General features: G+C 42.4%; 1 protein-coding gene across 2 annotated transcripts in view; it reads left to right on the top strand.

The window, feature by feature from the left end:
• Positions 1 to 12767, top strand: part of ZNF521 (zinc finger protein 521) — a 283784-nt gene that overhangs the window by 111697 nt on the left and 159320 nt on the right. For both annotated transcript variants that reach the window (XM_082667726.1, XM_082667725.1), the window contains exon 4: positions 6579 to 9931. In XM_082667726.1, coding sequence (XP_082523852.1) covers positions 6579 to 9931 — 3353 coding nt within the window. The remainder of the gene's footprint in view (positions 1 to 6578; positions 9932 to 12767) is intronic.

Below are 12767 nucleotides of genomic sequence, written 5' to 3'. Positions count from 1 at the left end.
TGCTCACCCCCGTACGTAACTGGAAACCGCTTTTCCTTCTGTCTGGCTTCAGAAACACGTCTCAGTTTCCGTGAGAGAGACGATGACTGTTCTTTAACTGGTTTCACGTCAGCTTTTTCCTCCGATTTGAGAGGTGGAGTTAAGTGTGAACTGCTTAAGAATGCACTGTTTTCTGTTTAATTTGGCGGCGGAAGATGGAATTCATTGAGCTCCGTCTGTTCAAATGAACTTTAAGCAACAGCAAGCGAAACATTTGTACTTCTCCGCACACGTAACAGAACTGTGTCTGGTGAAAGAGACAGCTTGGATATAAAGCCCAGGATTACCTAAGGAGGACAGCGCGGGGGTGATACCAACTTATCTCTTTGGCTCATCCAAAGCATTAAAGGATTGTTGGGGAAAGTGAGCCTCTTTTTTATTAGAGAGTATTGAAAGGAAAAAAAAAATAACCTCTGAGCTCTGATATCTGGAATTCATCTTGACTGTGTTAAAAAATGTGCTCCTCCAACTGCAGCTCCCACAGCTGCTATCATTAATGAGTGACCACCCTTTTCCCTCCTAACCTAACTGTTAATGCATTTAATTGGTCCTTCCAGAACAGTTTGTAATATTACAGAATTTAAAAGCGTCTGTGAATTATAAGTAATTTTCAAGTTCACTTTTCTCTTTTGAACACCCAGTAAAGAATATTCCTTTTCAAGTAGTTAAATAAGTTACATGACAAAGGAGTGAATTTAATGTGGGACGGTTGATTTTTTTAAAAAGTGTGACAGCTATATTACTAAAGTTGCAGCCTTTCTAAAACTGTTGACACTTCTGTTGAGAATGAAAGGAAACAATTGTGTAATAATGCATAATGATTTATTTAGAATGACCATATCCTTCAGCAATTTAGATCATTGCTTTAAAATGTATTGTGCAATTTGGTGAGATGATTTTAAATACGATGATGCAGAGTTGTTACTGTGATGGCTCTGGGTTAACATGACAAATATCCTTGTTACCTGTGTCTGTTAAACACACATTTCAAAATATTGTTCTCTCTTGATAGCACCTAACTTCTCTCAGCCTTTGTGCATACCTGTATATTTCCCTCAAGATTCTCAGTTTAACTGTCTTAAGGTGTCTTAAGTTAATGAGTGGAAAAAGGACTATGAACTCTAGTATGAAAGTTCAGAACTGCTCCTAGAGCATGCTGGTAGAGAGAAAGAACCATTTTCAGCCAATGGAGGAAATAACCTGGAAATTTCCTTTGGTCTCATGCTTTCACCTACTGTCCTACGCTTAAAAAAATCATCTACTAAATGAACTTATTTTGATGTTAAATAATGCAGTGATTGTACTGCTAGTGTTTTGAGGGATAAGAGAGGTCATTTCCGAAGTCCACCCTTGGCTTTGGAATTACATAGCAAAATACTTGTTCCAAGGTTATCTGTCAGTAAAGGCCAAGATTGTATCATATGTATAATAATTTAATACTTGGGTGTATGGTCCATTATCTTTTAGCTATCACCAACAATTTATATTTTATTTTCTTGGTGGCCAAATATACAACTGTGAATGCTTAAGGCACTATTTGGGCCAGTCCCTAAAGCTGATATTCCAGTGGTTCAATTAAAGAAAAGAAAATGTTAAAATATGTTTATACTGCACACATTAAGAAGCTTACATGTGAAAAGGTACATGCATGCAACACATGTAAGTCTTTTTGTTTACATATGCAGCTTTTCCTTCAGCGATGATAGGTGCCCTAGAGATATTCACTAATCTTTGTAACACCCCAGAGGGTAAGTAGCAAGAATTATCATCTTCATACTGCAGGTGAAATACCTAGGTAGGGGCAGATTAAATGACTTGGCCAGGTCACTCTCTAAGTCAGTTACGAAGCTAGAAATAAAACTCCGGACTCCTGACTTTTAGTTCTCATTCTGAGTTATTGCTCTTCGAAAAGAGAGGTACCAGAGCTGTCAGTATTCGGGCTTCTTTTCCTCACTTGAAAAGTCACCAGTGATGTAAATCCTGTCCCCGTTAAAGAAATCTTGCTGTGTGGCACTTGCACACACATGATACTGAGTCCCCGAGGGCAGTTTAGTGAGTTCTCTGCCTTTACAATGAATGAGCTCAGGTAGCAAAAGGACATCAGTAAGCCAGCTTCTCGTGGGCCCAGCCCTACGAAGAACTAAATGTATTGGAAGTTTCCATAACTTCAGAGATTCGGATCACTTCTTTAACATGTACAGTGAGTCAATCCACTTTGTTACTTGACTTCCTCCTTAATAATTTCAGGATTGCCCGTATTGTTGGAGTCAGCATTCTAAAATTAGGCTTGGTCCCTGCCCTCCAGAAGCGTGTACTTTACCCTAAGACTAAGACATGCTTTACGGTGCAAAAATAAAAAGCTGTAGCATCACCCCAAACCTTCCTGTGCATCTTCTCTTCCTCCTTCTTTGACCTTATTTTTTTATTGGCTACTTCAGTTGGATTTGAAAGCCAAAGAATGGCCAGACCCTCAGCATTTTTCTTCCACAATGACAGGCTGTAGACGGACATTATCAGCCCCCCATTTGGCAACCCAGCAGCCCTTCCCAGGGTGTGTTCGTCTGTCCATCCCCCAGTAGCCAGGGTAAAATCATAGCCAATCTTTGCTGTCTCCTCCAGGGTTGGTACATGAGGGGCGATGGCTCATGTCACAGAGGTACTTTGTGCTCTGGCGTCTTTTTTTTCCTGCACAATCCCTCCTTCTAATACGACTTCACTTTTCTGTTAGTGAGCACTTTCCCCCATAAATAGGACCGAACAGGTGTTGCTCTGCCGCTAACTGAGTTTCCAGCTGTCATCCTCCGACGTAGACCCAGCAAAATCTGTTGTTTGGTCCTTTCAGGCAGACTAGAGAACCATCAAGCCCGAGATGGAGGTCTTCCTTGCAGGATATGGCAGTTTTGTTGCCAGAAGATGGTCGGGAAAGCCTGGCTGGCTAACAAAGACAGGCCTTCAGCTGCTGGGTGTAGTTCCAGTTCTGCATCCCCTTTGGCAGGAGCACAGAGGCTGCTGCAGTGTGGCCAGCCAGCAAAATTAGGAAATAAGGACCTCTTTTATTTACTCAGGCTGCTGAATCATGGGCATTCCTGTCTGCTTGGAGAAAAGTCAGGCGGCTCTCCTTTCCACTGAAAGTCTCAGGAGTGTTCGAGACTTTCATCTCCGAGTGTTCACACACTTGTTTTAATGTGCTTTATGGAAATGGTGAAACTCAGCAAGTACAGTTGCTGTAGAAAAACATCTGCACTAACTATGCACACACATTTGCATCTTTAAATAGACTTTTAGGCCACGGAGCCGGTTTCCAGCAAAGTTTTTTTTTTTGTTGTTGTTTTTTTCTTCTTCTTCCCGTTGTAAGAGCTATAGCTCTCTGAGAGTCAGCTAGTGTGAAGTGACTGATTCCAAAAAAAATTAAAATTTAACATGGACATGTTAAGTACTTCACATTGAAATGCAGAAAACGTACCATAACACAGAAACACACTTCTGTAAGAAGTAGCACTTAGTGAGTGTCAAAGGGTAAAAAAGTCCAAGTTGACTCAGTAACAGGAGTTGAAAGAATCCTCCACACTTTCTTCCAGATGAAAAAAAGAAATTGAAATTGTTTAAGTCTGTAGTAGCCATTTAAACATAGTTTGTGTTGTGAATGCCAAAAAGCTTAACGTAATGGGGACGAGTAGCTTTCAAAGACTTGGGTAGACCTCGGAGAATGTTGGCAACACCACCACACCACAAAAGTCTGGGGAGATTCTGATACCCTTAGAGCATGGATCAACACCCCTGGGAGTCTTGTCAGTGAGTTCCTTGTGCATCCCAGGGAGAAAAGGCCCACTTACAACACTAGCAAATGAGCGTTTTACAATTTAGATTTTAAAACAGAAATCAGCCTTTCGTGAAACCTTTGCTTATTTTTCTAAAAGTAGCATTCCCTGCTCAAACTTTTTACTTCTGCTGAGTGTCCCTCAATCGCTCAGCCTAAGCCCTAATTAGGAAGCCGGTAGGTGATTTCCGTGTATCTCAGTTACAAAGACACATCATCTTCGATTATCACGTCCTCTTTATCCCAAGACCAAGTAATAGGGACAGGAGAGAGAGTGAAGAGAAGATTTCTAGTTCCCTTGAATCTTGGTTTGAGTAAAAACTTGATCCTGACCCTCAGCTCACTTGACTATATTTGAAATTCATAAGCTTAGGAGAACAGGTATGTAAGAGGTATAGTCAGGCATGGCCCACAGACAAGAACCTGATTTAAGCATGGTGTCATGTTTATAATGGTCTGTTGCTCAATAATTCTTGGTGCATTTGTATAATGATATATCATGCCTGGGCATAATCTGCAATTTAATAATAAATTCACTTGCTGAATTTTCAGGCTCAGTAGCTCTGTTCTTTCAGTCTAGATGCATGACAAATTCTGATTCATTGTTTTCCCCAACTGTACAAATGAGATGATGTGTCTGAAAATATTTTTAAGTGAAACAACAGGATGTAAGCCTAAACAAGGAATGTGTGGAAAGTGGTAGATTTTCTTCTTAGAATGCTGAGGAAATTTAATAGAGAGTAAACTTTTTAATTAGGGGAAATATTTCCAAACTTTGGTTTGTTTTAGGGCTACCAGCCTTAGGTAGCTTATGTCTTCTAAGGGGAAAGCTAGACCATCATTGAAGTTTTTGTTTTTAATTTTTCAAAATTGTCTCTCTGTATGTTAGGTGATGTGTTTATCTGCATATATTCTTTATGTGTATTCACCCTTAAACTGAAATCACACCCACAATTGTCAGACTCTTTCTTATGCTGGAAACATGTTAGGTTATAGACGTATATAAATGAGGATGCAAAATCATGTGGTTTTCAACTTGTATTGCGAAGCTCTGTTGCAGTGGGCAGGGATCCAGGAATGGTGTTTGGTTGTTTTCTCAGAGTTAGATGGTTGCCATCTGGCATTGATAGTGAGATGGTGTTGTCATCAGTTTCTAGATGCAGGAAAGGAATGATCCTCATCTGTTTCCTGTGGATAAGCAAGAGGTTGATAATCTAGGAAAATCTTGTTACCTTAAAGAAAGCAGACGTGGAATTTGTTTACATAATGCTTGCCAGTTTCTACTTTTGTGTTAATAATATAGCTTGCTAGTGAACTTTAGCTTTGAAGAATTTTAAAATGTATTTGATCATATTCTAGTTGCATCTTATTGGAATACCCCAATAATATTCTAATTGAACCTACTATTCTAATAGAATCACTGTCTCCACCAGGCACACTCCATGGTCTTTACTTGTCTGCCTTTATGAAAAATCTGGCTCCTTTGGAGAATGAAAAGCTTTTACAATGTCTTCCGATCCTGAATGATAGATTGTTCTGAAAAGCCAGAAAGAGGTTTTACAACCTACTTGAGAAGGTCTCATTTTCCACTTGAATATTAAGAAAGTGACAGAAGTAAGAGTGTACGCTAGCTACAAACGTGGTTAAAAAACTGCCCAATATAAAGCAGAGTTACTTTATGGATAACTTGCTAAGATTATATCTGGCTTTCAGGCTTGTTTGTCTTCTCTTTGTTACCCATAAATCTTTCAGCATTTAGCATAATCATTTATCACTTTTCCTGTTTCCAGTTTTTCACAAGTTGCTTTGTCTCTGCTCACCTCAAAGTGCAGGTCCTGTTTGGCTAAGGAAGTTCATGCTGCTGAAGCTTTTGCAAAAGGAAGAAATGGTGGGCCACCTCTTGAACTTTCCAAACAAAATACACTATTACAATCTGGCCCTTGTGAAACTCATTTTTTTCTTGATCCTGTCTGATCCTAGCTACATGTAATATCTAGCAGTACCCGTCTAACATCTAATAATCCATTTTCTGGCCTATGCTATTCGAATCTTACAGTTATTGAAGAAGTCCTGGTTGTCTTTTATTACACAAGACATAATTATTATTGTGTCTTCTGTCTTCTTTCATGTGCTTACTTTTTAATATTGTTTTGCTGCATGCAATAAGGTCTGTATCAATAAGAAGCCCATAAAAGATTCTGGTCTTCAGAATTGCCTTTTTATATAAAAACAAGCAAAATTCAGAGGGAATATTTTATTAAATATTAGACATCTGGGTTGACTGCATTAATTTTAAATCATTCCTGTAATATTTCCTCTTTTCATTTGGTCCTTCAGATGCTCACATAATATGCAAATCATTTTAGAATGAACACAAAAGAAACATTAAATATATTAAAATCTGCATTTTAATAAAATTGTCAATGCATAATACATACGTTGCTTCTAAAGAAGAATGATAAAAAGTAATAAAAGGGTAATTTAGGCACAGAACTATTTAATATCTTTTTATATTTTACAATCCAGTGAAAAGTAAATGCAGAAGAAAAGCTTGGGGCTCGGATTTGAAAGTGTTCCACTCAAATATTCTCTCCTTTTTTTTTTTTCCCTGAAAGGTTCTTGTTGGTCCCACCCTGTGTACAGTACACTCACAGTGGTACAGTAAACTCACTCTTGAACTCTCAACACGGAAAATGAAACGTTCCGATGCTTTTTGTTGCAGATGGAGTGGATGTGGAAGATGACCCCACTTGCTCCTGGCCGGCTTCCTCACCTTCGAGCAAGGACCAGACTTCCCCCAGCCACGGAGAAGGTTGCGATTTTGGAGAGGAAGAAGGTGGCCCTGGACTCCCTTATCCATGCCAATTCTGTGACAAGTCGTTCAGCCGTCTCAGCTACCTAAAGCACCATGAGCAGAGTCACAGCGACAAGCTGCCTTTCAAATGCACTTACTGCAGTAGGCTGTTCAAACACAAGCGGAGCCGAGATCGCCACATCAAACTCCACACTGGGGACAAGAAGTACCACTGCAGCGAATGCGATGCCGCGTTCTCCAGAAGTGATCACCTCAAGATCCACTTAAAGACTCACACGTCCAACAAGCCATATAAATGTGCCATTTGTCGCCGTGGGTTCCTGTCCTCTAGTTCCTTACACGGACACATGCAGGTTCACGAAAGGAACAAGGACGGCTCCCAGTCCGGTTCCAGGATGGAGGACTGGAAGATGAAGGACACTCAGAAGTGCAGTCAGTGCGAGGAAGGCTTTGACTTCCCGGAAGACCTCCAGAAGCACATTGCAGAGTGCCACCCCGAGTGCTCCCCGAACGAGGACCGGGCGGCCCTCCAGTGTGTCTACTGCCACGAGCTCTTTGTGGAGGAGACCTCCCTGATGAACCACATGGAGCAGATGCACGGCGGGGAGAAGAAGAACTCCTGCACCATCTGCTCCGAGAGCTTCCACACCGTCGAGGAACTGTACAGCCACATGGATAGTCACCAGCAACCGGAGTCATGCAACCACAGCAACAGCCCTTCCCTGGTCACGGTGGGCTACACCTCCGTGTCCAGCACGACTCCGGACTCCAACCTCTCAGTGGACAGCTCGACCATGGTGGAAGCCGCCCCGCCAATCCCCAAGAGTCGAGGGAGGAAGCGGGCCTCTCAGCAAACCCCGGACATGACCGTCCCCTCGAGTAAACAGGCAAAAGTCACCTACAGCTGTATTTACTGCAACAAGCAGTTGTTTTCGAGTCTGGCGGTTCTGCAGATTCACCTGAAAACTATGCATTTAGATAAGCCAGAGCAGGCCCACATTTGTCAGTATTGCTTGGAGGTGTTGCCCTCCCTCTATAACCTCAATGAACATCTTAAGCAAGTGCACGAAGCTCAGGACACAGGTCTGATCGTTTCTGCCATGCCTGCCATCGTCTACCAGTGCAACTTCTGCTCCGAAGTTGTCAATGACCTCAACACCCTTCAGGAACACATCCGATGTTCTCACGGATTTGCCAACCCTGCGGCTAAGGACAGCAACGCTTTTTTCTGTCCCCATTGCTACATGGGGTTCCTCACTGACTCTTCCCTTGAAGAGCATATAAGGCAGGTCCACTGCGACCTCAGTGGCTCCCGATTTGGGTCTCCAGTGCTCGGGACTCCAAAAGAACCAGTCGTAGAAGTCTATTCTTGTTCCTATTGTACGAATTCTCCAATATTCAACAGCGTTCTTAAACTGAACAAGCACATCAAAGAGAATCATAAAAACATTCCCTTGGCCCTGAATTATATTCACAACGGGAAGAAATCCAGGGCCTTGAGCCCCCTCTCTCCTGTGGCCATAGAGCAGACATCTCTTAAGATGATGCAGGCGGTCGGAGGTGCGCCTGCGCGGCCAGCGGGAGAGTATATCTGTAATCAGTGTGGTGCTAAGTACACGTCCCTGGACGGCTTTCAGACTCACCTGAAAACTCATCTCGACACCGTGCTACCGAAACTGACCTGTCCTCAGTGCAACAAGGAGTTCCCCAACCAAGAATCCCTGCTGAAGCACGTCACCATTCATTTTATGATCACCTCCACGTACTACATCTGCGAGAGTTGTGACAAGCAGTTCACGTCAGTGGACGACCTTCAGAAACACCTGCTGGACATGCACACCTTCGTCTTCTTCCGCTGCACCCTCTGTCAAGAAGTTTTCGACTCGAAGGTCTCCATTCAGCTCCACCTGGCCGTGAAGCACAGTAATGAGAAGAAAGTCTACCGCTGCACGTCCTGCAACTGGGACTTCCGCAACGAGACAGACCTGCAGCTGCACGTGAAGCACAACCACCTGGAGAACCAGGGCAAAGTGCACAAGTGCATCTTCTGCGGCGAGTCCTTCGGCACCGAGGTGGAGCTGCAGTGCCACATCACCACCCACAGCAAGAAGTACAACTGCAAGTTCTGCAGCAAAGCCTTCCACGCCATCATCCTGCTGGAGAAACACCTGCGGGAGAAGCACTGCGTGTTTGACGCCAAGACGCCTAATTGCGGCGCCAATGGGGCCTCGGAGCAGGCGCAGAAAGAGGAGGTGGAGCTGCAGACCCTGCTGACCAACAGCCAGGAGTCCCACAACAGCCACGACGGGAGCGAGGAGGACGTGGACACCTCGGAGCCCATGTACGGCTGTGACATCTGCGGGGCGGCCTACACCATGGAGACCCTGCTGCAGAACCACCAGCTGCGGGACCACAACATCCGGCCCGGGGAGAGCGCCATCGTGAAGAAGAAAGCCGAGCTCATCAAAGGCAACTACAAGTGCAACGTGTGCTCTCGAACCTTTTTCTCGGAAAACGGCCTCCGGGAACACATGCAGACCCACCTGGGCCCCGTCAAACACTACATGTGCCCCATCTGTGGGGAGCGCTTCCCCTCCCTCTTGACTCTGACCGAACACAAAGTCACGCACAGTAAGAGCCTCGATACCGGAAACTGCCGCATCTGCAAGATGCCGCTCCAGAGCGAAGAGGAGTTTCTAGAGCATTGCCAAATGCACCCCGACCTGAGGAATTCCCTGACGGGATTTCGCTGTGTGGTCTGCATGCAGACGGTGACCTCCACCTTAGAACTCAAAATCCACGGGACGTTCCACATGCAAAAGACGGGCAACGGGTCTGCGGTCCAGGCCACGGGGCGTGGCCAGCATGTCCCCAAACTGTACAAGTGCGCGTCCTGCCTCAAGGAATTCCGTTCCAAGCAAGATCTGGTGAAACTTGACATCAACGGCCTGCCATATGGTCTGTGTGCCGGCTGCGTGAATCTCAGTAAGAGCGGGAGCCCGGGCATCAGCGTCCCTCCCGGCACGAGTAGACCAGGCCTGGGCCAGAATGAGAACCTGAGTGCCATGGAGGGTAAGGGCAAGGCCGGGGCGCTGAAGACGCGCTGTTCCAGCTGCAACGTTAAGTTTGAGTCTGAAAGTGAACTCCAGAACCACATCCAAACGGTCCACCGAGAGCTGGTGGCAGACGGCAACAGCACGCAGTTGAAAACGCCGCAAGTATCGCCCATGCCCAGAATCAGCCCCTCCCAGTCGGATGAGGTAAACTCGCCTTTTTAATGTTTGCTCTTTAACCTCCTCGAGAATCTGTCTCCACTTTACGTTTACACTTTGCTCAGCTTTAATTATTGTCAGGTGCCGAGAGGTGTTTGGATCAAAATGCAGTGGTGGTTTTTCCCCCATAGCCATTAGCTAGCAATTACCTGCTTCTCGATAAGCAGCATTTTGGCTTGAATGGTGCAAAATAGGACTAATTCCAGACTCCCTAGGATATTGTCTTCTCTATGACTGAAGAGACCTGCACTCATGCTAACACTACCTGAGATCTGGAATCTCAGTGTAGCTTCACTGTGAGTTGAAATCCCCAGCTATGACTTGTGTGTATGGCAGAGAGATAATGACATAAAAGTAAAATGCTATGAGCCAACACTCTGGCTTAGAGTAAATTAAAGAGAATATATATGTTTGTGGATAACAAATTGGGTAGGGCTGGCTTTTTAATACCGTGTTGTCAGCACTCACTGTTTCTCTTTGTCTTCTGGGTAGTGAGGAAGGTGTTTCTCACAACAGGATGTTTTCAAAGCCCCTACATTTATTAAGCGCCACATGGTCAACATTAGTTTTAAAGGCACTCTCCCCAAGTCTTCGCTCTCTGGGTTTGGGTTTCAAAGTGAACATGTTTTGGTTTTTTTTCTTAGTTGAAGAGTCGTTTTGGGTCTTTTTTCGCATAATGAGTCTGAAAAACAAGTTTATTTACAGTGAAATAGTTTTGTAAGTCATCATTCCTTGAAGCTGAGCAGAGGATGGCTCATTTTATTATAATTTCTTTATGCTTCATCACCTGGTGTCTAATAGCTCTCTCCCCTTCGCTACCTGCCCCTATCTGGAGATCCATCCAAATGAAAACCCCGGGGAGACCTATCTCCCTTCAGTCTGGGGTCACTGCCTTTTCCTTATCTTGTCTCTGCACTCACACCCTCTCCAAGGTCCCCCTGCATCTCCCTGCAGATAGCCATCACTCAGCTAGTAAGGGAAGGCTGGGAAGACGAACGCAGAGCCCATCCTCCTGAAATGTGCATCTGTGTGACAGGCAAACTCCCAAACTTTGAAGCTGCCTTCCCTTCTCTCCTCCTCAAGTAAATCCGCACCTTTCTCTCATCTAAATAGACAAAATCCTTTCAAACTGGAAGAACCTTGTTTTGATAATGGCTCATGACTCGTGTTGGATCAGATCACTTCTTTTGAAACAAATATTTCTAGTTGTAATCATATGAAATGAATTACTTTTTCCAACTTTTTATCTCAAAAATGTTTAAACTTATAGAAAAGTTAAAGGAATAACACAGTGAACATATGTATGTGTCCGTGTATCCATGTCACAGGTTTATCAGTTACGAACATTTTGTTACATTTTTCTCTCTCTTTGCAACCTTTTTAATTAACCTGAGCTACATGAAAGTAAGTTGAAGATAACGTTATCTCCGAAGAAAAAGGGCATTTTCCTATTTAACCACAATATCATTAACTCAGGCAATTATTGAAATCAGCTAAAGAAATTAAAGAAATCCATACTATCATCTATAAATCTATATTCACATTTCCCCAAATCTCCCCCAAATGTTTTATTTTTAAATGCTTTTGAACAAGAATTCTTAAAAAGTTTATGCAGAAAATTATTCCTCTCTTTTGTCTTGTTCTGCTTAACATATATAGAAGAGTTTTTATATTCAGGTTTAATTTAAATAGTATATAAAAGGTGTTTAAAATGAATCTCTGTATGTGTGTGTGTGTGTGTGTGTGTTTGTGACTGTGGTGGTATGTGTGCATTTAAAACCAAGCAAAATCTAGCTTTTGTGTCTTAATAGATTTATGGAGAGGCAAGTGCCTGTTTCTTCTTATCTGTTCATGGTTTAGATTTTCTGATATTTCTAAATTGCTCTATATTATAATACCATTTGAGGTGAAATATTTTAAAAATGAAGGAGGACATATGAATAGTCTTTATCTGTTAATCTGGTTAGAGTTGATTAGGAAAAAGTTTATCTTTAAGGGATGGTCAAGTCTTCAATTATACCTAAAATCTTAACGATAATTTATAAAGCTTAACTATATGCTTCACTTACATAAAATAATATATAAAGTACTTTAAAGTACTTTTTAATTTTAATTCTTACAATAGTGTTTTTTAAGCACCTGCTACTGAGGGTGAAAAATGACTCCATGCAAAAGAGTACCTCCTTATTAAATCTGATTAGTAACTTGTAGCAGTGTCCTTAATTGACCAGATATTAAGATTCAGTTGTACATTTTTTCTTTGTGCCTTAACAGTACACTAATCTATTCAACATTTTCACCATTGTTACTATTTTTTCTTTATTATACTATTTGTCATAAAATTTTATGCGCCCACTTCCTTTCTGATACTCTGTACCATAAAAAATGTAAAGTAGACCATACTATTTGGACTTGACATAGAAAATTATCTAAACATATGTAAAGTTTTACGAAAAGGAGCCTAAAAAGATTGCATCGGCAAGAAAAAGGCATATAATAAATATTAATTTGTTCCCATTTTTTGTTAGCCAAGTTAAGCTTCTATGACCTCTCATTGTGAGTATTGTGTAAATTTTTCACCAGTGGCAGTAAAGGCGAAGTTATTACATAAGACTTTGCCAAAAGACAGGCATGCCATGTGGAACTAAACTTTATCACAAAAAAGAAGTATCACATGTATGTCCATTGACTTAGATGTCCTAGGTAGGAACTGAAGGACTTAGCAATGTAGGTGGTATTTTCATCTCTTCTTCTTGCTGAGGATTGAGGCTTCAGAAGAGAAAAGAAGAGAATAAAACCTGAGTACCTAGATGTTGTCAAGAAC

The sequence above is a fragment of the Grampus griseus genome, assembly GCF_964374135.1.
Source record: "Grampus griseus genome assembly, chromosome: 12".
Classification (NCBI taxonomy): domain Eukaryota; kingdom Metazoa; phylum Chordata; class Mammalia; order Artiodactyla; family Delphinidae; genus Grampus; species Grampus griseus.
This window is presented reverse-complemented; position numbering and strand designations above follow the sequence as displayed.